Consider the following 26,481-nt stretch of genomic DNA (forward strand, 5'->3'; position numbering starts at 1 on the left):
CATGAGGATGTGTTTAACTACACCTGTGCTTATGAGGATGTGTTTAACTACACCTGTGCTTATGAGGATGTGTTTATGTTGGCGATCGACCGATTATTGATTTTTTAGAACTGATACCGATAATTTTTGTTTTTGTGTGCCCGATAACCGATATACAGAACCGATATTGATTTACTGTTATTCTTCTGTTTTTGACACGATAACAACACCACTGAACTGAACAAACCATTTTATTTATAACAATCACTCTCTCTAACAGTCTTATTTATACACCAATAAATAGAAGGTACGAAAGCCCTGAACTGCAAAGTAAAAAAAAAAAAAAAAAAAATCTAGAATTTCGAGATTAAAGTCGCAATATTTTGCGAATAAAGTCGAAATATTTGCGAATAAAGTCGAAATATTTTGCAAATAAAGTCGCAATATTTCGCGAATGAAGTCGCAATATTTCACGAATAAAGTCGCAATATTTCACGAATATTTCACGAATAAAGTCGCAATATTTTACGAATAAAGTCGAAATATTTGCGAATAAAGTCGAAATATTTTGCGAATAAAGTCGAAATATTTGCGAATAAAGTCGAAATATTTGCGAATAAAGTCGAAATATTTTGCAAATAAAGTCGAAATATTTTGCGAATAAAGTCGCAATATTTCGCGAATGAAGTCGCAATATTTCACGAATGAAGTCGCAATATTTCACGAATAAAGTCGCAATATTTCACGAATATTTCACGAATAAAGTCGCAATATTTTACGAATAAAGTCGAAATATTTGCGAATAAAGTCGAAATATTTGCGAATAAAGTCGAAATATTTTGCGAATAAAGTCGAAATATTTGCGAATAAAGTCGAAATATTTTGCAAATAAAGTCGCAATATTTCGCGAATGAAGTCGCAATATTTCACGAATGAAGTCGCAATATTTCACGAATAAAGTCGCAATATTTCACGAATATTTCACGAATAAAGTCGCAATATTTTGCGAATAAAGTCGCAATATTTTGCGAATAAAGGCGCAATATTTTGCGAATAAAGTCGCAATATTTTGCGAATAAAGTCGCAATATTTTGTGAATAAAGTTGCAATATTTCGCGAATAAAGTCGCAATATTCCGCGAATAAAGTCGCAATATTTCGCGGATAAAGTATAAATATTTCGAGAATAAATCAAAATTAATTAATTTTGTCAAAAAATTAAGTCAAAATTACAAACGTAGCCTCATTGACGGAACACACACACACTACAGCGCTGCGGCCGCTGGTGTATTTGAACAAAACTTTCATCATCCATCAGGTGACCTAATTGCCCTTAACGTACAGTAAATATCACCAAACAAGAGATAAAATTGAAATATAAAACGTAGTGTTCAGGTTATCTTAACGTTCATGAAACATCAACTTTCAAACTGCGAGCATCTGCTCAAGAAGAATGATTGGTTTAGGCCAAAACTGCTGTGATTGTGAATATAATTAAATAAAATTTGTTGGGTTATTGTTTTTGTTGATTTGTTTTTTTTAATTTTTATTATTATTTATATAATAATTTTTTTTTTTTTACTGATTTTTAATTTATTTGTTACTTTGCGGTTCAGGGCTTCCGTAAGAAGGTCTGAAAGTGTAAAAAATAAGAAAATGTAAAATTAAATCTTCGATTAGGTGGGAAAAAAAGGTTAAATAAATAAAGCACATTAAAAGTAATTCTAACCTATTAAAAAACAAAAACAATCTAAACCACCTGGAAAAAAAATTGGAGTTAAAACGAAATCGGAATTGAGAGGAAAATAAACTAATATTCACTGGATGGTCATATACCTTTTCACCACTAGATGGGGGAAAATATCACACAGTGTAGCTTTAAGTTATATCAGAATTATTCATGTTTTTTGTCGTTGTAGATTATGAAATATCTGCTGACAAGCTGATGTTTATCTCTGCATCTACACAGAACTACTCAAACTGCGATCGTTCGCGGAGATGATAAATAATTCATATCCATAGAGTTGTTTACTTCGATGTTTATTAGCTAATTAATGGTTATACAATTAATTACGGTGTTTTAAACAAGTGAACCTTGTTAGAGTTATATATGCGGTGGAGCATTTCCTGAGCAGCAAAACACAGACGAATGATGAGCACAGACAACAGAGAGAGAATTAAACTCTGCGCTTTTATTTCCAACATGTGCTCATTCATGGCTGTATTATTTAATGCACAGTTGCATCTGTATTTGCACAGGATTTGACAGATTATTCCCTCTAAGAGAGATGAGCTCACGGAGGCATGTACAATAATCCGTCAACAAATGTTAACAAATTAAGTTAACAAATGCCTGATTTGATGTGATTAATCTTTGTTGATTAATTTAATAATAAACATTTGCGCTAATTTACCGCTTCATAAAACCCCAAACTTGCAAGAGTGAGTAAAATGATGCGCAATACCCGCGCCAAAATTCAAACCCTGTATGGTATGGATTTAATATCGGTGCTTCAGTATTAGATTGTGGTTCCATACCGAAGACAACATTGTGGAATTGAGCCATCCCTAAGTTATGGTCTCGTTTTCGTCAGAGAAAAAAGGTTGTTGACGAAAATTATGACACAAATTATTCGTCAACGAAATTAACACTGATCCGATTATGGTAAAATGCTGAAATATCGGGGAAAATATCGGTAAACCGATATATCGTTCGATAGGGATGCACTAAATTGGATTTTTGATAATATCCGATATGCCGATATTCTTCAACTCATTCTGGCCGATACCGATATATGTTTATTTTTTCCATTTGTTTGGAAACCACCATTTTGAGCAAAAAAATAGTTTTTTTATATATCGGTCGATCACTAGTTTCTGTTCTGACAGACATTTCCCTTGCAGGACATTTGAGCTCCTCGTCTCTATATATATTACAGATTACATTTATTATTTATGCAGTTAAGAAAGCTGTTTGATAACTATTACATTTCTGTATATGTCTAACAGGGAAGGCCATGGGTAAATATAACATTTATTATAATGGGGTTATGTAAAGATTGTTTTAAGTTCACTCAAATTAAAAGTTTTTTTTTTAAAGCCTAATAAATGTTGAAATTGGGAGCTTTCAGTTTTACTGTAATGTAACATCATCAATGTTTCACATATACCCCTTTTCCACCAAAGCAGAGCCAGAGCTAGATCGGAGCCAGAGCCTAGTTTCACATCGGTTCTTTGTGTTTCCACACCCAAAGCCCAGCTCAGAGCCAGGAGAAGTGGTTCTTAAGTAGCACCAGAACATTGCTGGGCTAGAACAGGGCTAGAAGTAAGAGCCGATTCCGTCAGGCGCTGGGGGCGGAGTCAACAAGACCAACACACACTGGAGATCCGCCATTGTTGAAATAGCAGCTAATGGAGCTAATGGAGCTAACAGCTGCTGCTCGTTTGTAATCTCCGTCTATACAAATTACGGCGAACTGCATGAATGCGTTGGATTCGCTGTGTTTGCGTTGTGTTTTGATGCCGATGTAGGATCGTAAAGCCACGTGAATCAATAGTAACGCAACGTTTGCTTTGTTGATGGAAGGCTTGTTCGCAGCGGAGACAGATCGCCGTATGATAACCAGTCCAGCGAGAGCACACACTCCTTATGCTTTTGGTTCACTCATGCGTTTTTTTTAAATATCATACGTGGATCGGTCTGCGCAGCGCCGATGCGTCTCGAACAAGCCTGGTGTGTGTGTGTGTGTGTGTGTGTTTCCGCTGCCCAGGGTTGCCAGGTTTTCACAACAAAACCCGCCCAATTGCTACTCAAAACAAGCCCAATCGCGTTTCAGGGGGGCTTCCCCGGTAAAAATCACATTTGGGGGTAAAATATGTGTTTTTTTGGCATGGTTGCCTACTTAAATTCGCATTCCCGGGGCTAAATATCACATAATTGGGGTCGCTTCATCCCGCAGACATGAAAAACAGCCGCGGCAACAGTGATGAAGTAGCCCAACTTGGCCTCAGTGCCGCTGCCTCGCTAGCGTTGCTGAAAGAGATCAGGCGTATACAGTGACGTAAGACTGGCTCTGTTGTGGCTCTCAGCATGTGGAAAAGCAAACGGTTCTTATAAGGTTCCTCAGTCGAACCAACTATGAACTGGGACTAGCTCTGGCTCTGAACTAGCTCTAGCACTGCCTTGGTGGAAAAGGGGTAATAGACTTTAGTATCAGTGAGACTGGCCTTCATTCATAAAAACACAACATTTCAACACATATTTAAAATATACTGTCTTTAAATTGTTTATACATTAATTTGGAGAGTAACTGAAATTATTACAATATCAAAATATTAAAAACTTGCGATTAATTACAGAAAAAAATGCGATTAATTAGTAAAAAAATTTTAATTGATTCCCTGCACTAGTTCTGACAGACATTTCTTCAGGAACGGCTCGATCCGGAGCTGCTGTGTGTCCAGTTGAGTCACAATGTAAATATTTAAGTGCCACAGTCGTACTGACGGAAACACATTCACTAGTCGCGGACACAATTAGATTAAAAAAAAAAAATCAACGTATATATACTATAGTGGGCAAACACAACTACAGCTGTAATCTCAGGAGAAATGCCACACCTGGCAAAGGTTAATGTTGATTGAAAGGCGAGTGACATCAACTGGACATTTCGTCACCTTTGTTTGCTTGTATGTGATTGGTTTAAGCCTTTTCTGTCGCTGCGAGTGTTAAAAAAAATCGACATCGAAACGAAAAAAATAAACATCGTTTTTTTCGCCACAGCACTTTCGCGTTCGGTGTGAAAGCTCTCATTACACAAACAGCTGATCAAAAAATAAAACCAAATTATTCGCGCGTCAAAAAAAACCTTAACTGAAATTATTACGATATCAAAATATTAAAAACTTAAAATATTAAAACCTTGCGATTAATTACAGAAAAAAATGTGATTAATTCGTAATTTTTTTTTATCGATTCCCAGCACTAGTTCTGACAGACATTTCCCTTGCAGGACATTTGAGCTCCTCGTCTCTGCAGCCGACCGGACGGGCTCCATATCTCCTGGCCACATCCTGCTCGGACGGCACGGTCCGGTTCTGGAGGTGCAGCTCGGACCCCGATATCTCCGCAGAACCCTCGTACATCTGGGAGGAGTGGCCTCTGCTAGTGGAGGAGGGCGTGGCCAGCAGCAGCGCCCTGAGCGTGAGCGGTCAGCTGATGGGTCTCAGCTGCTGCCACACCAGCAGAATCGCCGTCGCGCACCAGAACCACGGACCCGCGGAGCCGCTCATGCACATCAGCATATTCCAGTGCGACTCCACCGGAGGATCCCAGTGGATTCTGGAGCAGAGGCTCAATAGCCCGAGCGCTCAAGACTGCGATAAAACCCCGATGGTGCCCGACAATTGCTTCGTTGTCGGGGGTAAGAGGCAGGTCCACTTAGACTGGGTTTCCAGGGAAGACGGTTCTCATGTGTTAACCGTGGGTCTGGGATCCAAGCTTTACATGTACGGGATGCTTTCGGGAAAACCACCCGATTTGGGATTGTCCGATAACAGTTGGGAGCACCGCTCATCCCGCCTGGTTCTTCTCAAAGTGGTGGATCTCGTGTCGTCTGTTGAGGGTTCTCCACCCATTCCGGTCTCTCTGTCTTGGGTGCGAGATGGGATCTTAGTCGTCGGGATGGATTGTGAAATGCACGTCTATTCCCAATGGCAGCCGCCCACCCCGGCCAAGCCGGCCCTCGCCACCCTCGCCACCGGAGAGAACAGCATTGGCAGCGTAACGTCTCTCAAACAAGTCGGGCTAAGCCCGAATCCTCCGAAAAAGACCCTCACCAGGTCAATGACGAGCTTAGCTCAGAAACTCAGTGGAAAGAGAACCGTGTACGACCTCCCGGCTGAGATGGAGGATTCTGGGCTGTTTGAGGCGGCGCACCACCTCTTCCCAACTCTTCCCCAGTATCATCCGGTGCAGCTGCTGGAGCTCATGGACCTCGGGAAGGTGAGACGGGCCAAAGCCATCCTGTCCCACCTGGTGAAGTGCATCGCTGGAGAGATCGTGTCTCTGAAGGACAGCCAGGAGAAGCGCCTGCGCTCCCTCACCATCAGCGCCAGTGGAAGCACCACCAGAGACCCGAAGATGTTCAGCAAGGGCGAGAGTTCGGACTACACTGAGATCGACTCGATCCCGCCGCTTCCTCTGTATGCGCTGTTAGCCGCTGATGATGAAACGGCCCCCAGTGCCACAGAGAGACCGGACAGCGCACCGAATACATCCAGCCAAAGCGCCACATACGAGGAGCTCTTCTCCAGCGCTGGAACGGACGACATGGACCCGTTTGATCCCGACGAGGAGGATGCGAACGCTAACCTCATCGATCTGTCGAAGTACAGCCCCACGTTTTTCGGCTCCGAGCACGCCCAGGTGTTATCCGGACACCTGCTTCACTCCAGTCTGCCGGGCCTGACCCGGATGGAGCAGATGTCTCTGATGGCCTTGGCGGACACCATCGCCTCCACCAGCACCGACATTGGAGAAAGTCAAGGGAAAGCCCAAGGTCATTCTCTTTCAATTCAATTCAAATGTATTTGTATAGCGCTTTTCACAATACACATTGTTTCAAAGCAGCTTTACAGAAAGTGCATTTCATAAACGTACATTGAAAAATGTTAAAGAAAATTTTTAGAAAAAGTGAATCAATCATGTATTAAAGGGTTAGTTCAGCCAAAAATGTAAATTGTGTCATTAATGACTGAGCCTCATGTGGTTGGACACCCGTCAGACCTCCGTTCATCTTCAGACACAAATGAAGATATTTTAGTGTAAATCTGATGCTCTGAAAGGCCTCCATTGGCTCAACTTTACACTCTCAAGACCCTTAAAAGACACTTAAAATCGACTCACTGATTCATAACCCTTCGAAGCTTCATGAGGCCGTGTTTTGAAATCGTCATCACTATATAAGCGTCAGAATCAGTGAGTCGATTCAGCGGTTCAGAGCATTATGAATCAGTGAGTCGATTCAGCGGTTCAGAGCATTATGAATCAGTGAGTCGATTCAGCGGTTCAGAGCATTATGAATCAGTGAGTCGATTCAGCTGTTCGGAGCGTCATGAATCAGTGAGTTGATTCAGCGGTTCAGAGCATTATGAATCAGTGAGTCGATTCAGCTGTTCGGAGCGTCATGAATCAGTGAGTCGATTCAGCTATTCGGAGCGTTATGAATCAGTGAGTCGATTCAGCGGTTCAGAGCATTATGAATCAGTGAGTCGATTCAGCGGTTCAGAGCGTTATGAATCAGTGAGTCGATTCAGCGGTTCAGAGCATTATGAATCAGTGAGTCGATTCAGCGGTTTGGATCACCAAATTTCAGCAGTTTGGCGGTTTGAAACCCGATCCGAATCATGATTCGACTCACTGATTCATAACGCTTCGAAGCTTCATGAGGCCGTGTTTTGAAATCGTCATCACTATATAAGTCGTTATTTAGGGTTTTTTTGCGCACAGAAACTATTCTCGTCTTCATAAAGTTATTGTAGAGCCGCTGTAGTGAGATGGACTTTGTAACTTTAGTCTTTAGTGTCTTTTAAGGGTCTTGAGAGTGTAAAGTTGAGCCAATGGAGGCCTTTCAGAGCATCAGATTTACACTAAAATATCTTCATTTGTGTCTGAAGATGAACGGAGGTCTGACGGGTGTCCAACCACATGAGGCTCAGTCATTAATGACACAATTTACAGTTCTGGGTGAACTAATGCTTTAACTGTAGTATAAAACGTATTTATAATGTGAATGCTTGGCTAAAGAGATGCGTCTTTAATCTAGTTTTAAACTGGGACAGCGAGTCTGAACCTCGAACAATATCCGGAAGGCTATTCCAGAGTTTAGGAGCTAAATGTGAAAAAGCCCTCCCTTTAGTGGACTTAGATATCCTAGGAATGACCAGAAGCCTCGAGTTTAGTGATCTTAAAGAGCGCGATGGATTGTAGGGCGATAGAAGATCCGTTAGATACACTGGAGCTAAACCATTTAGGGCTTTATAGGTCAGTAGCAATACTTTGTAATTGATACGGAACTTAATAGGTAACCAGTGTAGAGATGATAAATCCTTGATGATTGCAGTTGTTCGTTTGTGTTGGATGTGATAAATCTGATGTCATTTGTTCAGGTGGAGAGACTCTGGATGAATGTGGACTGAAGTTCCTGCTGGCCGTTCGCCTGCACACCTTCCTCCTGACGTCTCTGCCCCCGGCTCACCGAGCTCAGCTTTCCTGCCAAGGTAAGATTACAATCAGTGTTGGGGAAACGCATTACAAGTAACTTGAGATAAGTAATCAGATTACTTTTTCCATGTAACTAGTAAAGTAGCGCATTACTTTTCAATTTACAACAAAATATCTGAGTTACTTTTTCACATTAGTTTGACTGACAGCTCTCCTGTCCTCATGTTGAGTTAGAGCAGAGGTGTGTGTGTGTGTGTGTGTGTGTGTGTGTGTGTGTGTGTGTGTGTGTGTGAACATGATGGTTATTGTAGTTCTAGACTAAATGTGAGCATTTATTTATCTCACTTGCACAATAAAGATTCTGTCCTCCTCAAAATGAATCAAATCAGTCAAATGCAAAATCAGAGAACTATGCAAACCTCCAATAATTAAATGTTAACAACTATTTTTATGCATAATCTACCTTTATATTTAATTGACCAATGTCTTGCTGCTGACCTTTGATGATGAAAATTACTAGATTTTTTTTGTTTTTATTGGTAAAACTTTTTTCTCCTGCATCTATTCCTCCATTATCCAGAGCTGCGCCCTCTAGTGTTCATGAGGGAATCTGCATTTTTACCTTACATTTGTTTTATTTTTATTATTTCAATTTTGGTATGAAGAGGTCTTTAACGTTGCACAAAAATATAACTTTTTTGTTATAAACAAAAACAAGCCCAGCCCAGGTGAGAAAAAGTAACGTAACACATTACTTTTCTTAAAAAGTAACTAAGTAACTCAATTAGTTACTTTTAAGGAAGTAACGCAATATTGTAATGCATTACTTTTCAAAGTAACTTTCCCCAACACTGCTTACAAGTGTTCAGTGGCCTCATTTATAAACGTTGCGTGCGCACAAAAGAAGGCGTACGCCGCTCTCTACGCAATAATTGGTATTTATAAAAAGCAAACTTGACTGGAAAATGTGCGGTCCTTCACGCAAGCTCTGACCCAGGCGGACGCACAAAAACGGGTGAAATGAGAAATGGCGACACCGTCGGCAGATGAAGAAACACGTGAAAGTGTGTGAAACTGTAGACCGTTGTGTAAAAGAAATGGCAATACTGCCTCTCATAAATAACTTGAAGACTTCACAAAGCAAGTCTTACAATTAACAGCCGACACCAACACCCGTTTGATCAATCTGCAGTGTAAAACAAACAAAATCAAACGAAAATTACAACAGAAATGCAAAAAAAAAAAGTGAAATATGTTCTGCAACAATATTGGCATGTTATGCAATTCATCCTCATAAATAATATGGTAAACAGAACGAAATAATGTACAAAACTGATATTCTCGTCAATGTGTCCGTCTGGCGGAGCAGATATAGATGCAATTAGATAGATAGATAATTAGGGAGATATATAGATAAATAGATAGATGTATTAATTGTCCACTGGGGAAAGTTGTTTTCATAGTAAAAATGTCTTCATCAGCTACAGAATCATGGTAGGCCTATTCATGCAAATGTCTTTAGTTTGTTTTATTTTCGATAAAATAACATATGTCTCAACCATTCAGAAAGCTGCAAGAAATTACATTTGCACTGAACTATTTCCCATTTCCACGTAGATAATAGGGATAGGGATTAATAGGGATTCCCCAATAATTGCCCAGTCTCTCATCAGGAGGCTCAGCTCCGGTGTCCCTTTTCCCCACCCGTGGAGACTCACTCTGGCGATGGAGCGCTAGACGCTTTTTTGATTTCCTCTCTGTATTTGCCATGATTTCGCAATCGATGAATATTAACTTGTGGGCGTTTCACAGACTATTTATGGGCAACTATGGGCGTGACATGAAGCCGCAAAAGCTGCGCTACATTTAGAATTGTTTGTGATTTATTAAGGGAAAACTGCATAGGATGTGCGTGCGCACGGTTTTATAAATCCGAATATTTCTGTGCGTACGCACGTCCTATGTTTCATCCGCACGCCACTTCTGACGCAAATCCTACGCAAAGTTTTATAAATGAGGCCCCAGGGGAGTATATTTTGGGCGAATATGTTTCGGGCAGAGTATGTCAGTGTGTATGTCGGTGAGTATGTCGGTGAGTATGTCAGTGTGTATGTCAGTGAGTATGTCGGTGTGTATGTCGGTGAGTATGTCAGTGAGTATGTCGGTGAGTATGTCGGTGTGTATGTCGGTGTGTATGTCGGTGAGTATGTCAGTGAGTATGTCGGTGTGTATGTCGGTGTGTATGTCAGTGAGTATGTCGGTGTGTATGTCGGTGAGTATGTCAGTGAGTATGTCAGTGAGTATGTCGGTGTGTATGTCGGTGAGTATGTCAGTGAGTATGTCGGTGTGTATGTCGGTGAGTATGTCAGTGAGTATGTCAGTGAGTATGTCGGTGTGTATGTCGGTGTGTATGTCGGTGAGTATGTCAGTGAGTATGTCGGTGAGTATGTCAGTGTGTATGTCAGTGAGTATGTCGGTGAGTATGTCGGTGAGTATGTCAGTGTGTATGTCAGTGAGTATGTCGGTGTGTATGTCGGTGAGTATGTCGGTGTGTATGTCAGTGAGTATGTCAGTGTGTATGTCGGTGAGTATGTCGGTGTGTATGTCGGTGAGTATGTCAGTGAGTATGTCAGTGTGTATGTCAGTGAGTATGTCGGTGAGTATGTCGGTGAGTATGTCAGTGTGTATGTCAGTGTGTATGTCAGTGAGTATGTCAGTGAGTATGTCAGTGTGTATGTCAGTGAGTATGTCGGTGAGTATGTCGGTGAGTATGTCAGTGTGTATGTCAGTGTGTATGTCAGTGTGTATGTCAGTGAGTATGTCAGTGAGTATGTCGGTGAGTATGTCAGTGTGTATGTCAGTGAGTATGTCGGTGAGTATGTCGGTGAGTATGTCAGTGTGTATGTCGGTGAGTATGTCGGTGAGTATGTCGGTGTGTATGTCGGTGAGTATGTCAGTGAGTATGTCGGTGAGTATGTCAGTGTGTATGTCAGTGAGTATGTCGGTGAGTATGTCGGTGAGTATGTCAGTGTGTATGTCAGTGAGTATGTCAGTGAGTATGTCAGTGTGTATGTCAGTGAGTATGTCGGTGAGTATGTCGGTGAGTATGTCAGTGTGTATGTCAGTGTGTATGTCAGTGAGTATGTCAGTGTGTATGTCGGTGAGTATGTCAGTGAGTATGTCGGTGAGTATGTCAGTGTGTATGTCAGTGAGTATGTCGGTGAGTATGTCGGTGAGTATGTCAGTGTGTATGTCAGTGAGTATGTCGGTGTGTATGTCGGTGAGTATGTCGGTGAGTATGTCGGTGTGTATGTCGGTGAGTATGTCAGTGAGTATGTCGGTGAGTATGTCAGTGTGTATGTCAGTGAGTATGTCGGTGAGTATGTCGGTGAGTATGTCAGTGTGTATGTCAGTGTGTATGTCAGTGAGTATGTCAGTGAGTATGTCAGTGTGTATGTCAGTGAGTATGTCGGTGAGTATGTCGGTGAGTATGTCAGTGTGTATGTCAGTGTGTATGTCAGTGAGTATGTCAGTGAGTATGTCGGTGAGTATGTCAGTGTGTATGTCAGTGAGTATGTCGGTGAGTATGTCGGTGAGTATGTCAGTGTGTATGTCGGTGAGTATGTCGGTGAGTATGTCGGTGTGTATGTCGGTGAGTATGTCAGTGAGTATGTCGGTGAGTATGTCAGTGTGTATGTCAGTGAGTATGTCGGTGAGTATGTCGGTGAGTATGTCAGTGTGTATGTCAGTGTGTATGTCAGTGAGTATGTCAGTGTGTATGTCGGTGTGTATGTCGGTGTGTATGTCGGTGAGTATGTCGGTGAGTATGTCGGTGAGTATGTCAGTGTGTATGTCGGTGAGTATGTCGGTGAGTATGTCAGTGTGTATGTCAGTGAGTATGTCGGTGTGTATGTCGGTGAGTATGTCAGTGAGTATGTCGGTGTGTATGTCGGTGTGTATGTCGGTGAGTATGTCAGTGAGTATGTCAGTGAGTATGTCGGTGTGTATGTCGGTGTGTATGTCGGTGTGTATGTCGGTGAGTATGTCGGTGTGTATGTCGGTGTGTATGTCGGTGTGTATGTCGGTGTGTATGTCGGTGTGTATGTCGGTGTGTATGTCGGTGAGTATGTCGGTGTGTATGTCGGTGAGTATGTCGGTGAGTATGTCGGTGTGTATGTCGGTGAGTATGTCAGTGAGTATGTCAGTGTGTATGTCGGTGAGTATGTCAGTGAGTATGTCGGTGTGTATGTCAGTGAGTATGTCGGTGAGTATGTCAGTGAGTATGTCAGTGAGTATGTCAGTGAGTATGTCAGTGAGTATGTCGGTGAGTATGTCGGTGAGTATGTCAGTGAGTATGTCAGTGAGTATGTCAGTGAGTATGTCAGTGAGTATGTCAGTGTGTATGTCAGTGAGTATGTCAGTGAGTATGTCAGTGAGTATGTCAGTGAGTATTTCGGTGAGTATGTCAGTGTGTATGTCGGTGAGTATGTCAGTGAGTATGTCAGTGTGTATGTCGATGAGTATGTCAGTGAGTATGTCAGTGAGTATGTCAGTGTGTATGTCAGTGAGTATGTCAGTGAGTATGTCAGTGAGTATTTCGGTGAGTATGTCAGTGAGTATGTCGGTATGTATGTCTGTGTGTATGTCAGTGAATATGTCGGTGAGTATGTCAGTGTGTATGTCGGTGAGTATGTCAGTGTGTATGTCGGTGTGTATGTCAGTGAGTATTTCGGTGAGTATGTCAGTGTGTATGTCGGTGAGTATGTCGGTGAGTATGTCAGTGAGTATGTCAGTGAGTATGTCAGTGTGTATATTTTGGGCGGATATGTTTCGGGCAGAGTATGTCAGTGTGTATGTCGGTGAGTATGTCGGTGTGTATGTCGGTGAGTATGTCAGTGTGTATGTCGGTGAGTATGTCAGTGAGTATGTCAGTGTGTATGTCGGTGAGTATGTCAGTGAGTATGTCAGTGAGTATGTCAGTGAGTATGTCAGTGAGTATGTCGGTGAGTATGTCAGTGAGTATGTCAGTGAGTATGTCAGTGAGTATGTCAGTGAGTATGTCAGTGTGTATGTCAGTGAGTATGTCAGTGAGTATGTCAGTGAGTATGTCAGTGAGTATTTCGGTGAGTATGTCAGTGTGTATGTCGGTGAGTATGTCAGTGAGTATGTCAGTGAGTATGTCAGTGTGTATGTTGATGAGTATGTCAGTGAGTATGTCAGTGAGTATGTCAGTGAGTATGTCAGTGTGTATGTCAGTGAGTATGTCAGTGAGTATGTCGGTATGTATGTCTGTGTGTATGTCAGTGAATATGTCGGTGAGTATGTCAGTGTGTATGTCGGTGAGTATGTCGGTGTGTATGTCAGTGAGTATTTCGGTGAGTATGTCAGTGAGTATGTCGGTATGTATGTCGGTGAGTATGTCGGTGTGTATGTCGGTGTGTATGTCGGTGAGTATGTCAGTGTGTATGTCGGTGAGTATGTCAGTGTGTATGTCGGTGTGTATGTCAGTGAGTATGTCAGTGTGTATGTCAGTGAGTATGTCAGTGAGTATGTCGGTGAGTATGTCAGTGAGTATGTCAGTGTGTATGTCAGTGTGTATGTCGGTGAGTATGTCGGTGAGTATGTCAGTGAGTATGTCAGTGAGTATGTCGGTGAGTATGTCAGTGTGTATGTCAGTGTGTATGTCAGTGAGTATGTCAGTGAGTATGTCAGTGTGTATGTCGGTGAGTATGTCAGTGAGTATGTCAGTGAGTATGTCAGTGAGTATGTCGGTATGTATGTCTGTGTGTATGTCGGTGAGTATGTCAGTGTGTATGTCGGTGAGTATGTCAGTGTGTATGTCGGTGTGTATGTCAGTGAGTATGTCGGTGAGTATGTCGGTGAGTATGTCTGTGTGTATGTCCGTGAGTATGTCGGTGTGTATGTCGGTGAGTATGTCGGTGAGTATGTCAGTGAGTATGTCGGTGAGTATTTCGGTGAGTATGTCAGTGAGTATGTCGGTATGTATGTCGGTGAGTATGTCAGTGAGTATGTCAGTGTGTATGTCAGTGAGTATGTCAGTGTGTATGTCGGTGAGTATGTCAGTGAGTATGTCAGTGAGTATGTCAGTGAGTATGTCAGTGAGTATTTCGGTGAGTATGTCGGTGAGTATTTCGGTGAGTATGTCAGTGTGTATGTCGGTGTGTATGTCGGTATGTATGTCTGTGTGTATGTCAGTGAATATGTCGGTGAGTATGTCGGTGAGTATGTCAGTGTGTATGTCTGTGTGTATGTCAGTGAGTATGTCAGTGAGTATTTCGGTGAGTATGTCAGTGTGTATGTCGGTGAGTATGTCAGTGTGTATGTCGGTGAGTATTTCGGTGAGTATGTCAGTGAGTATGTCAGTGTGTATGTCAGTGTGTATGTCGGTGAGTATTTCGGTGAGTATGTCAGTGTGTATGTCGGTGTGTATGTTGGTGAGTATGTCAGTGTGTATGTCGGTGTGTATGTCGGTGAGTATGTCAGTGTGTATGTCGGTGTGTATGTCGGTGAGTATGTCAGTGTGTATGTCGGTGAGTATTTCGGTGAGTATGTCAGTGTGTATGTCGGTGTGTATGTCGGTGAGTATGTCAGTGTGTATGTCGGTGAGTATTTCGGTGAGTATGTCAGTGTGTATGTCGGTGTGTATGTCGGTGAGTATGTCAGTGTGTATGTCGGTGTGTATGTCAGTGAGTATGTCGGTGAGTATTTCGGTGAGTATGTCAGTGTGTATGTCGGTGAGTATGTCAGTGTGTATGTCGGTGAGTATTTCGGTGAGTATGTCAGTGAGTATGTCGGTGTGTATGTCGGTGTGTATGTCAGTGAGTATGTCAGTGTGTATGTCAGTGAGTATGTCGGTGAGTATGTCAGTGTGTATGTCAGTGAGTATGTCGGTGTGTATGTCGGTGTGTATGTCAGTGAGTATGTCAGTGTGTATGTCGGTGTGTATGTCAGTGAGTATGTCAGTGTGTATGTCAGTGAGTATGTCGGTGTGTATGTCGGTGAGTATGTCAGTGAGTATGTCAGTGTGTATGTCGGTGAGTATGTCAGTGAGTATGTCAGTGTGTATGTCAGTGAGTATGTCAGTGAGTATGTCAGTGAGTATGTCAGTGAGTATGTCAGTGAGTATTTCGGTGAGTATGTCAGTGTGTATGTCGGTGAGTATGTCGGTGAGTATGTCAGTGAGTATGTCAGTGAGTATGTCGGTGAGTATGTCAGTGAGTATGTCAGTGAGTATGTCAGTGTGTATGTCAGTGAGTATGTCAGTGAGTATTTCGGTGAGTATGTCAGTGAGTATGTCGGTATGTATGTCTGTGTGTATGTCAGTGTGTATGTCAGTGAGTATGTCGGTGAGTATGTCAGTGAGTATGTCAGTGAGTATGTCAGTGAGTATGTCGGTGTGTATGTCAGTGAGTATGTCGGTGTGTATGTCAGTGAGTATGTCGGTGAGTATGTCAGTGAGTATGTCAGTGTGTATGTCGGTGTGTATGTCAGTGAGTATGTCGGTGAGTATGTCGGTGTGTATGTCGGTGTGTATGTCAGTGAGTATGTCGGTGTGTATGTCGGTGAGTATGTCAGTGTGTATGTCGGTGTGTATGTCAGTGTGTATGTCGGTGAGTATGTCGGTGTGTATGTCGGTGAGTATGTCGGTGTGTATGTCGGTGTGTATGTCAGTGAGTATGTCGGTGAGTATGTCAGTGTGTATGTCAGTGAGTATGTCGGTGAGTATGTCGGTGTGTATGTCGGTGTGTATGTCAGTGAGTATGTCGGTGAGTATGTCAGTGTGTATGTCGGTGAGTATGTCAGTGAGTATGTCAGTGAGTATGTCAGTGTGTATGTCGGTGAGTATGTCGGTATGTATGTCTGTGTGTATGTCAGTGTGTATGTCAGTGAGTATGTCGGTGAGTATGTCGGTGAGTATGTCAGTGAGTATGTCAGTGAGTATGTCAGTGAGTATGTCGGTGTGTATGTCAGTGAGTATGTCGGTGTGTATGTCAGTGAGTATGTCGGTGAGTATGTCAGTGAGTATGTCAGTGTGTATGTCGGTGTGTATGTCAGTGAGTATGTCGGTGAGTATGTCGGTGTGTATGTCGGTGTGTATGTCAGTGAGTATGTCGGTGTGTATGTCGGTGAGTATGTCGGTGTGTATGTCAGTGTGTATGTCAGTGTGTATGTCGGTGAGTATGTCGGTGTGTATGTCGGTGAGTATGTCGGTGTGTATGTCGGTGTGTATGTCAGTGAGTATGTCGGTGAGTATGTCAGTGTGTATGTCAGTGAGTATGTCGGTGTGTATGTCAGTGAGTATGTCGGTGAGTATGTCGGTGTGTATGTCGGTGTGTATGTCAGTGAGTATGTCGGTGAGTATGTCAGTGTGTATGTCGGTGAGTATGTCAGTGAGTATGTCAGTGTGTATGTCGGTGTGTATGTCGGTGAGTATGTCGGTGAGTATGTCGGTGAGTATGTCAGTGAGTATATCAGTGAGTATGTCGGTGTGTATGTCGGTGTGTATGTCGGTGAGTATGTCAGTGTGTATGTCGGTGAGTATGTCAGTGTGTATGTCAGTGAGTATGTCGGTGTGTATGTCGGTGTGTATGTCGGTGAGTATGTCGGTGTGTATGTCGGTGTGTATGTCGGTGAGTATGTCGGTGTGTATGTCGGTGAGTATGTCGGTGAGTATGTCGGTGTGTATGTCGGTGTGTATGTCGGTGAGTATGTCGGTGAGTATGTCGGTGTGTATGTCGGTGTGTATGTCGGTGTGTATGTCGGTGTGTATGTCGGTGAGTATGTCGGTGTGTATGTCGGTGAGTATGTCGGTGAGTATGTCGGTGTGTATGTCGGTGTGTATGTCGGTGAGTATGTCGGTGAGTATGTCGGTGTGTATGTCGGTGTGTATGTCGGTGTGTATGTCAGTGAGTATGTCAGTGAGTATGTCAGTGAGTATGTCGGTGAGTATGTCGGTGAGTATGTCGGTGTGTATGTCGGTGTGTATGTCGGTGAGTATGTCGGTGAGTATGTCGGTGTGTATGTCGGTGTGTATGTCGGTGTGTATGTCGGTGTGTATGTCGGTGAGTATGTCGGTGTGTATGTCGGTGTGTATGTCGGTGAGTATGTCGGTGAGTATGTCGGTGAGTATGTCGGTGAGTATGTCGGTGTGTATGTCGGTGTGTATGTCGGTGAGTATGTCGGTGAGTATGTCGGTGTGTATGTCGGTGTGTATGTCGGTGTGTATGTCGGTGTGTATGTCGGTGTGTATGTCGGTGAGTATGTCGGTGTGTATGTCGGTGTGTATGTCGGTGAGTATGTCGGTGTGTATGTCGGTGTGTATGTCGGTGAGTATGTCGGTGAGTATGTCGGTGAGTATGTCGGTGAGTATGTCGGTGAGTATGTCGGTGAGTATGTCAGTGAGTATGTCGGTGTGTATGTCGGTGCCCTCAAAACACACAATAGATATGTGTCCACAAGACTTTTGACCCCAGGGTGTATTTCCCTAGAGTTTTTGCTTTAAACTGATGTGAGAATCATTGAGCCTACTCATTCACATAAAACAATACACTGATTTAAAATGTGTAAGACAGTTTTTCTTCACAAAGCCAGTATGTGAGGAGGCATGATAGCTAATGAATAATGATGAGTATCACATGAGAGGACAAACGGACACAATAACCTGCATAATAACCTGCATAATGAGCTGCATAATGAGCTGCATAATAACCTGCATAATGAGCTGCTGCTGGTCCTCAGGACTGTCCACCTGCCACTACGCCTGGGCGTTCCACTCTGAGGCCGAAGAGGAGCTGCTCCACATGCTTCCCGCCCTGCAGAAGGGAGATCCCACCTGGCCGGACCTCAGAGCCATGGGGGTGGGCTGGTGGCTGCGGAGCACCAATAAGCTTCGCAGATGCATTGAGAAGGTCTGATGAAGCGGATCCTATGTTCTGTGCATATGTGATGATGAGTTGGGCTTTCTGAAACCCAAGCATGTTTAATAATCCTCTCTCTCTCTCTCTCTCTCTCTGTCCAGGTAGCAAAAGCTGCCTATCAGAGAAACAACGACCCGTTAGACGCAGCCTTGTTTTATCTGGCCATGAAGAAGAAAGCCGTGGTTTGGGGACTGTACAGGTAACACACACTCATGTCGACGTGTCATTGCCCCGTCAGCAAGGCTTGTTCACTGAGAGCTTGTGTGTGTGTGTTGAAGGTCTCACCAGAACGCGAAGATGACCACGTTCTTCAGCAATAACTTCAGTGAGGACCGCTGGAGGAAAGCGGCTCTTAAGAACGCCTTCGCCTTGCTCGGGAAACAGCGCTTCCAGCATTCTGCGGCTTTCTTTCTGCTGGCTGGATCCCTGAAGGATGCTGTCGAGGTGCTTCAGTCGCTCTCACACACACACACACACACACACACACACACACACACACACACACACACACACACACACACACACACACACACACACACACACACACACACACGTTCATGTTCTTCAGACAAGACCATTCTTACCCTGTGGGTTTCACAGGTGTATCTGTGCCCATAGCCAATCCTTGTGTGGGTCAAAATCATTAGGATATTAAGATCATGTTCCATAAAGATATTCTGTAAATGTTCTACCGCAGGGGTGTCCAAACTTTTTTTTAAATGGGGCCATATTCAATGGTTTTTTTTTTTTTTGGAATATGCTAAGAAAACAATATTAATAAATCTATACATTCCTTTTTTTCCCCATTAACAACTACTAAGGGTGGACACAAACATGAACAGTCACAACCCCATGAGCCCAAAACCCCACCCACCCCCAAGCAGGAGAATTCATCTTAAAATACATTTCCAGAAGAGGAAGAAAAAAATAAATAAAATAAATAAATAAATAATAATAAAACAGTTATACAAAATTGAATGAAACCGAAAAAACAAACAAATAACTCCATAGAATAATTAAAAAAACATATATTACAAATCATCAAATATAAGTGGCGTACTTTTGACAAAATTCCGTAGAGGACCCCAGTTTTTATACATTTTTTTTAGTGGAACCTCTTAGTGCAAACTTAATTCTTTCAATATATAGAAAAGACAACAAATCTTCTAACCATGAAAGAGGAGGTTCAGAAGACTTCCAGTGTAACAGAATTCGTCTGCGAGCTATCGATGAAGCAAAGGCAAGAACATTAGCATACTTTTTTGCATTCTTACTCGAAATCGATGGGACACCAAAGATGGCAATTAGAGGGCATGATTCAAGGGAAATATTCAAAACTTTAGAAAAAGTATCAAAAAAGGAAAACCAAAAATCTTTCAGGTTTGAATAAGAATAAAACATATGGGTATGATCAGCAGCAACCAGAGAACATCTATTGCACATGGCATCCACACCTGAAAAAAGCTCACTTCATTTGAGGTTTGTAAAAGGCCATATTCAGTGTTGTGGACATACCCAGGGGCTGGTCCCTTTTTTATTACATATATATATATATATACATGTTTTGTTTCTTGGAAACATGACAGATTTGACTCAAGCTTGAGCTGACAGTAGAGTAGCTTGAGATGGGACACAGGAAATGTATAGATATTTAACAATATCTGTAAAACTTTCATCAATCAAAAAGTTTTAATGGGTGAAATTGAAATATTATTACCGAGTTAGAACTCTTTTCTTATTTAAATTTAATAAGTGCCCTATTTAGATCACCACAGGTAAAACTACACTACAAAAATACTTTTCTTACTTTTAGTCCAAATATCTAAAACTTCTTAAATCAAGATGCTTTTACTAAGGGGAAAAAAAAAAGTTTTTGCCTGAAATAAACTAAATTATCTGCCAATGGATTAGAAAAATAATCTTGTTTCTGTTTGGGACACAATAAACAAGATTACAAACAGAAACATTATTATTCTGACCCCATTGGCAGATATATTTGCTTGTTTTAACCAAAAACTCACTTCAATTTCATTTATTTTCCAGAAAACAAGAAATAATATCTAATGTCATTTAACTGATCTCAAAAATGCATCTTGATTTAAGAATTTTTAGATATATTTAGACTAGAAACAAGACGAAAATACTAAATGACAGCATTTTTTGCAGTGCACACAAGGCAAAAGTTAAAAATATATTTCTATATCTAGAATGGCATTATGGTATTTAGTCTATAAACATATAAATACAAATGCACAAATCATTAGAGTGAACTGACTTGCTAAATCAAGCTCTTGTGGCGCCCCATTCGTTTCAATGTCTCTCGCTTTTTGGACATGCACATCATAATAAATAGACTTGTTTTACAAAACTAAGAATTTTCCCATAAATGTGTCCTATATCACTGAAAATGGGAGAATCTTAGCTTTAATGTGGTATATGGCACATTATCAGAATAATAATGGTTAAAATGTTTTACAATTTCAAAAATAAGCTTGATTTTAAAATTGGAATTTCTTAAAATCATGATTTTCTGAGGCCGAAATTCAGCTAACGTTTGACATGATCTTACTCAGTCAATATTAAAGATATCAAGGTTATATTTTCACAGAATGTTCTTTACATTATGTAGGATGAGTTTATGTATAAAACAGCGAATGACAAAAAAAAATGACTTTAGCTGGGTTTTCACAGACAGGGTCACATTTGTTCAGAGCTAGCGAGTTAGCTTTTGCCGCTGTTTCCCTGGCCTGAAATCGAGTTCTGCCCCCTTGTGTTGACATCGTGAAAATGCACGATTTGTAAATTATCAGTGGCCACATATAATATATTTTAATAGACACCCAGCGGCCGTTTGAAATTCATCCCCGGGCCGCATTTGGACACCCTTGTCCTACCGTAAATATATTATTAGTGGTAATTTCATTTGGACAACTTTAAAGGAGATTTTCTCAATATTTTGATTGTTTTTGCTCCCTCAGATTCCAGATTTTCAAACCACACATCAATGACAGATTATCTCAGTTTCCTCAAATGGACTGGTTTTGTGGTCCATGTTTCCGGTGCGTGTTCTGGTCCTCATAAGATGTGTGTTTGTCCTCAGGTGTGTATAGAGAAGATGCAGGACCTCCAGCTGGCTCTGGTCATCTGTCGCCTGTACGAGTCTGAGTTCGAGATGTCCTCCACCTACAAGCGGATCCTGCAGAGGCATGTGTTGGGTCAGGACCACCAGATGGCGGCCCACCAGGACCCGTTCTTCCGCAGCATGGCATTCTGGGTATTGGATGACTACAGCAGGGCCCTGGACACTCTGCTGGAGCCGCCCAATGAAGGTGAGAGATGAGGCTCCTCAAACTCTGGGGCTATTGCTCGTTACACCACAACAAATATTTTCTTAAAGGAACACGCCACTATTTTTGAAAATATCCATTTCACTCTGAATGTGATTGTGCCGTCCTCATGATAGTTGTGCTGGTGTTTTATCTGTGCAATGATGGTTATCGTGGTAGTGTGAACGTTTAACGTCTCGTTATCCAGCACCAACTTTTCTAAATCGAGACATTGAGCATCGTTAAACGCTTTAGAATGTCAAATTGGACAGTTTTTTTCTTCTAAAAAGACCCAGCCGCTTGCAAATTCTCTTCAGAGTTCGTATGCTACTTATTATTCAGTTATATATAGTTTGTGTTTGTTATTGAAAGAGAGCCTAAAATATAACTTGACTGAGGGATCCAACTCTCGTCATGAACACGACACTGATCGAATCTTTAACTCCACATTTCATTTCTATTTCTTTTTTCTTAAAATTAAATTTTTAAACTTTTTTTCTCGAAATATGACGACTCTATTCTCAATTTAATAATTTTTTTCTTAACATTGTATTTGGACTTTTTCCTTGAAATTTTACGACTTTTTCCTCCAAACACAACAACGTACAAACTCCAAACACTTTGAGCGTATTAAATTGAGAATAAAGTTGTTGTGTTTGGAGAAAAAGTCAAAATAAAATGTTGAGAATAAACATTAAATTGAGAATAAAGTCATTGTGTTTTGGCAAAAAATTTGTTAAATTTTGAGAAAGAAAGTCAGAAAAAAATTGAGAATAAAATTAAATGTTGAGAAAAAAGTCGTTAAATTTTGAGGAAAAACAGGTCTCTGGAGAAAAAGTCAAAATTCAATGTTAAGAAGGCAAAATATTAAATTGAGAATAAAGTTGTTATATTTTGAGAAAAAAAATCGGGAAAAAATCGAGAATAAAATTAAATGTTGAGAATAAAGTTGTGTGTTTGGAGAATTTTTTTTTACATTTCGAGAAAAAAGTCGAAAATAAAATGTTGAGAATGAACGTATTAAATTGAGAATATTCTCAACATGTTATTTTCAACTTTTTCTTAAAACACAACCCTATTCTCAACATTTTTATCTTATTCGAAAAAATTCTGACTTTTTCTCTCGAAATTTAACGACTTTATTCTATATTTTATTTCGACTTTTTCTCGAAACACAACATTTTTTTTCTCTGAATTTAAGAAGTTTATTTGCACATTATAATGACTTAAATCTCGAGATGGTTTTAATTCTTGTATTTTTGCTTGGCCCTAATCCTCTTCCGTAGATCAATAATGTTGTTTTCACTTTGAATTAAGTTTTTTTATCTCCATTTGCAGATGTTTGTTCTGTTTGAGGAAAATTTGAACACCTGCTATTTTGCAAGTTCTCCCACTTAGAAATCATGGAGGGTCTGAAATTGTCATCGTAGGGTCATGTTCACAGTGAGAGACAAAAAATCAAGAAATCACAATGTATGATTTTTTAACTATTTATTTGTATGAAACAGCTGCAAATAAGTATTTGAACACCTGAGAAAATCAATGTTAATATTTGGCCCACTCCTCCACACAGATCTTCTCTAGATCAGTCAGGTTTCTGGCCTGAGTTTGAGCTCCTCCACAGATTCTCTATTGGGTTTAGGTCTGGAGAACCTTGATCTGCTTCTTCCAGAGCCACTGCTTGGTTCTCCTGGCTGTGCTTCGGGTCATTGTCATGTTGACCCAGCCTCGACCCATCTTCAGCTCTAACTGAGGGAAGGAGGTTGTTCCCTAAATCTCATCCTCTCCTTAATACAGTGCAGTCGCCCTGTCCCATGTGCAGAACCCCCACAGCATGATGCTGCCACCCCCATGCTTCACAGTAGGGATGGTGTTCTTGGGATGGTGCTCATCATTCTTCTTCCTCCAAACACGTTTAGTGGAATTATGACCAAAAAGTTATATTTTGGTCTGATCTGACCACATGACTTTCTCCCATGACTCCTCTGGATCATCCAGATGGTCATTGGCCAACTTAAGACGGGCCTGGACATGTGCTGGTTTAAGCAGGGGAACCTTCCGTGCCATGCATGATTTCACACCATGACCATGTCTTAGTGTATGACCAACAGTAACCTTGGAAACGGTGGTCCAGCTCTTCTCAGGTCATTGAGCAGCTCCTCCTGTAGTTCTGGGCTGATTTCTCCCCTTTCTTAGGATCATTGAGACCCCACGAGGTGAGATCTTGCATGGAGCCCCAGTCCGAGGGAGATTGACAGTCATGTTTAGCTGCTTCCATTTTCTAATGATTGCTCCAACAGTGGAGCTTTATCACCAAGCTGCTTGGCCATTTCCCCGGAGCCCTTTCCAGCCTTGTGGAGGTGGACAGTTTTGTCTCTAGTGTGTTTGGACAGCTCTTTGGTCTTGGCCATGTTAGTAGTTGGACTCTTACTGATTGTATGGGGTGGACAGGTGTCTTTATGCAGATAACCACCTCAAACAGGAGCATCTGATTTAGGATAATAAATTGAGTGGAGGTGGACATTTTAAAGGCAGACTAACAGGTCTTTGAGGGTCAGAATTCTAGCTGATAGACAGGTGTTCAAATACTTATTTGCAGCTGTATCATACAAATAAATAGTTAAAAAATCATACATTGTGATTTCTGGATTTTTGTTTTTGTTTGATTATGTCTCTCACTGTGAACATGCACCTACGATGACAATTTCAGACCCTCCATGATTTCTTAGTGGGAGAACTTGCAAAATAGCAGGTGTTCAAATACTTATTTTCCTCACTGTATATATATATATATTTCAGAAAACATGATTTTCCTTCTCCAGTACATGTATGTTGATTTAAAGGGTTAGTTCAGCCAAAACTGTAAATTGTGTCATTAATGACTGAGCCTCATGTGGTTGGACACCCGTCAGACCTCCGTTCATCTTCAGACACAAATGAAGATATTTTAGTGTAAATCTGATGCTCTGAAAGGCCTCCATTGGCTCAACTTTACACTCTCAAGACCCTTAAAAGACACTAAAGACTAAAGTTACAAAGTCCATCTCACTACAGCGGCTCTACAATAACTTTATGAAGACGAGAATAGTTTCTGTGCGCAAATAAAACCCCTAAATAACGACTTATATAGTGATGACGATTTCAAAACACGGCCTCATGAAGCTTCGAAGCGTTATGAATCAGTGAGTCGATTCAGCGGTTCAGAGCGTTATGAATCAGTGAGTCGATTCATGATTCGGATCATGTGTCAAACCGTCAAACTGCTGAAATCCCGTGACTTTGGCAATTCAAACTGCTGAATCGACTCACTGATTCATAACGCTTCGAAGCTTCATGATGCCGTGTTTTGAAATCGTCATCACTATATAAGTCGTTATTTAGGGTTTTTTTGCGCACAGAAACTATTCTCGTCTTCATAAAGTTATTGTAGAGCCGCTGTAGTGAGATGGACTTTGTAACTTTAGTCTTTAGTGTCTTTTAAGGGTCTTGAGAGTGTAAAGTTGAGCCAATGGAGGCCTTTCAGAGCATCAGATTTACACTAAAATATCTTCATTTGTGTCTGAAGATGAACGGAGGTCTGACGGGTGTCCAACCACATGAGGCTCAGTCATTAATGACACAATTTACAGTTTTGGCTGAACTAACCCTTTAAGCGTGTTGCCATGAGAGGTGTTTATCAATCCGATCTGTTCTTCCAGGATCCGCGGGCGCGTCCCCCTGTAACCCCGCCGTCTTCAACTTCTACACCTTCCTCCGCTCGCACCCGCTGCTGCTGCGCCGGCACTTGGGCTCCTCGGAGCGATCTCGGGTGGGTCTGACGGCCGAGGGCCGCGGGGTCGACTCCATCAGCCTCACCGAGCGCAGGCTCTTCTTCACCGCGGCCCACGCTCACCTGCAGGCCGGATGCCCCATGCTGGCTCTAGAGGTGCTCTCCAAAATGCCCAAAGTGGTGAAGCGATCCCGGGCGCGGCGTGAGAACCGGTCCCTGTCGCTCAGCGGCTCCGCGGACCTGGAGAAGCCGGACTGGGCTCAGCCGGTCCTCAACGGCTTCCAGTCCTCGCTCTCGGACAGCCAATCGGACTCCGTGCTCAGCTTCGACTGGAGCCAGCCCTCCCTCACCCTGCAGGTAGGCATGTGCCCGTATCACATTTTCATGTTGCGATTAATTGCTGAAGCTTTTATCACGGTATTGAAATAAGTTGCAAAAAAAGTGTTACTATAAGTCATACTATAAACAGGTTTAAAGGGTTAGTTCACCCACAAATTAAAATTCTGTCATTTAATTCCTCACCCTCATGTGGTTGGACACCCGTCAGACCTCCGTTCATCTTCAGACACAAATGAAGATATTTTAGTGTAAAGCTGATGCTGAGAAAGGCTTCAGATTGGCCTCCATTGGCATTCAGTACATTTACACTCACAAGACCCATAAAAGGCACTAAAAACGTCGTTACAAAGTCCATCTCACCACAGTGACTCTACAATAATTTTACGATGCGACGACAATAGTTTTTGTGCGCAAAAAAAATCCAAATAACACCTTTATCCAGCTTGTTCTTGTCTTCTGTGTGTGTCTCCACGACGCATGCGTGAGAATATGAGCAGATCCGGCGTTCGGGAATCCATGAAATACACACTTTAGCCCCATTTTGAGAACCACGCCGAGACCTAAAGCACGATCAGTGTAGAATTCAACAGCTGAGATACGCACGTCTTCCTCTGCTTGTAGACAAATCTCTTCTGGGTCATGTGTCCGAACGCCGGATCTGCTCATATTCTCACGCATGCGTCGTGGAGACACACACGGAAGACAAGAACAAGCTGGATAAAGGCGTTATTTAGATTTTTTTTTGCGCACAAAAACTATTGTCGTCGCATCGTAAAATTATTGTAGAGTCACTGTGGTGAGATGGACTTTGTAACTTTAGTCTTTAGTGTCTTTTAAGGGTCTTGAGAGTGTAAAGTTGAGCCAATGGAGGCCTTTCAGAGCATCAGATTTACACTAAAATATCTTC

General features: G+C 41.8%; 1 protein-coding gene across 1 annotated transcript in view; it reads left to right on the forward strand.

The window, feature by feature from the left end:
* Positions 1 to 26,481, forward strand: part of dmxl1 (Dmx like 1) — a 123,416-nt gene that overhangs the window by 50,844 nt on the left and 46,091 nt on the right. Inside the window, exons 19-25 of the mRNA XM_079827542.1 lie at positions 4,991 to 6,538; positions 8,148 to 8,258; positions 17,962 to 18,131; positions 18,242 to 18,339; positions 18,419 to 18,584; positions 21,241 to 21,469; positions 25,165 to 25,592. Coding sequence (XP_079683668.1) covers positions 4,991 to 6,538; positions 8,148 to 8,258; positions 17,962 to 18,131; positions 18,242 to 18,339; positions 18,419 to 18,584; positions 21,241 to 21,469; positions 25,165 to 25,592 — 2,750 coding nt within the window. The remainder of the gene's footprint in view (positions 1 to 4,990; positions 6,539 to 8,147; positions 8,259 to 17,961; positions 18,132 to 18,241; positions 18,340 to 18,418; positions 18,585 to 21,240; positions 21,470 to 25,164; positions 25,593 to 26,481) is intronic.

This window comes from Gobio gobio (genome assembly GCF_949357685.1).
Source record: "Gobio gobio genome assembly, chromosome: 10".
In the NCBI taxonomy this organism is placed as follows: Eukaryota; Metazoa; Chordata; class Actinopteri; order Cypriniformes; family Gobionidae; genus Gobio; species Gobio gobio.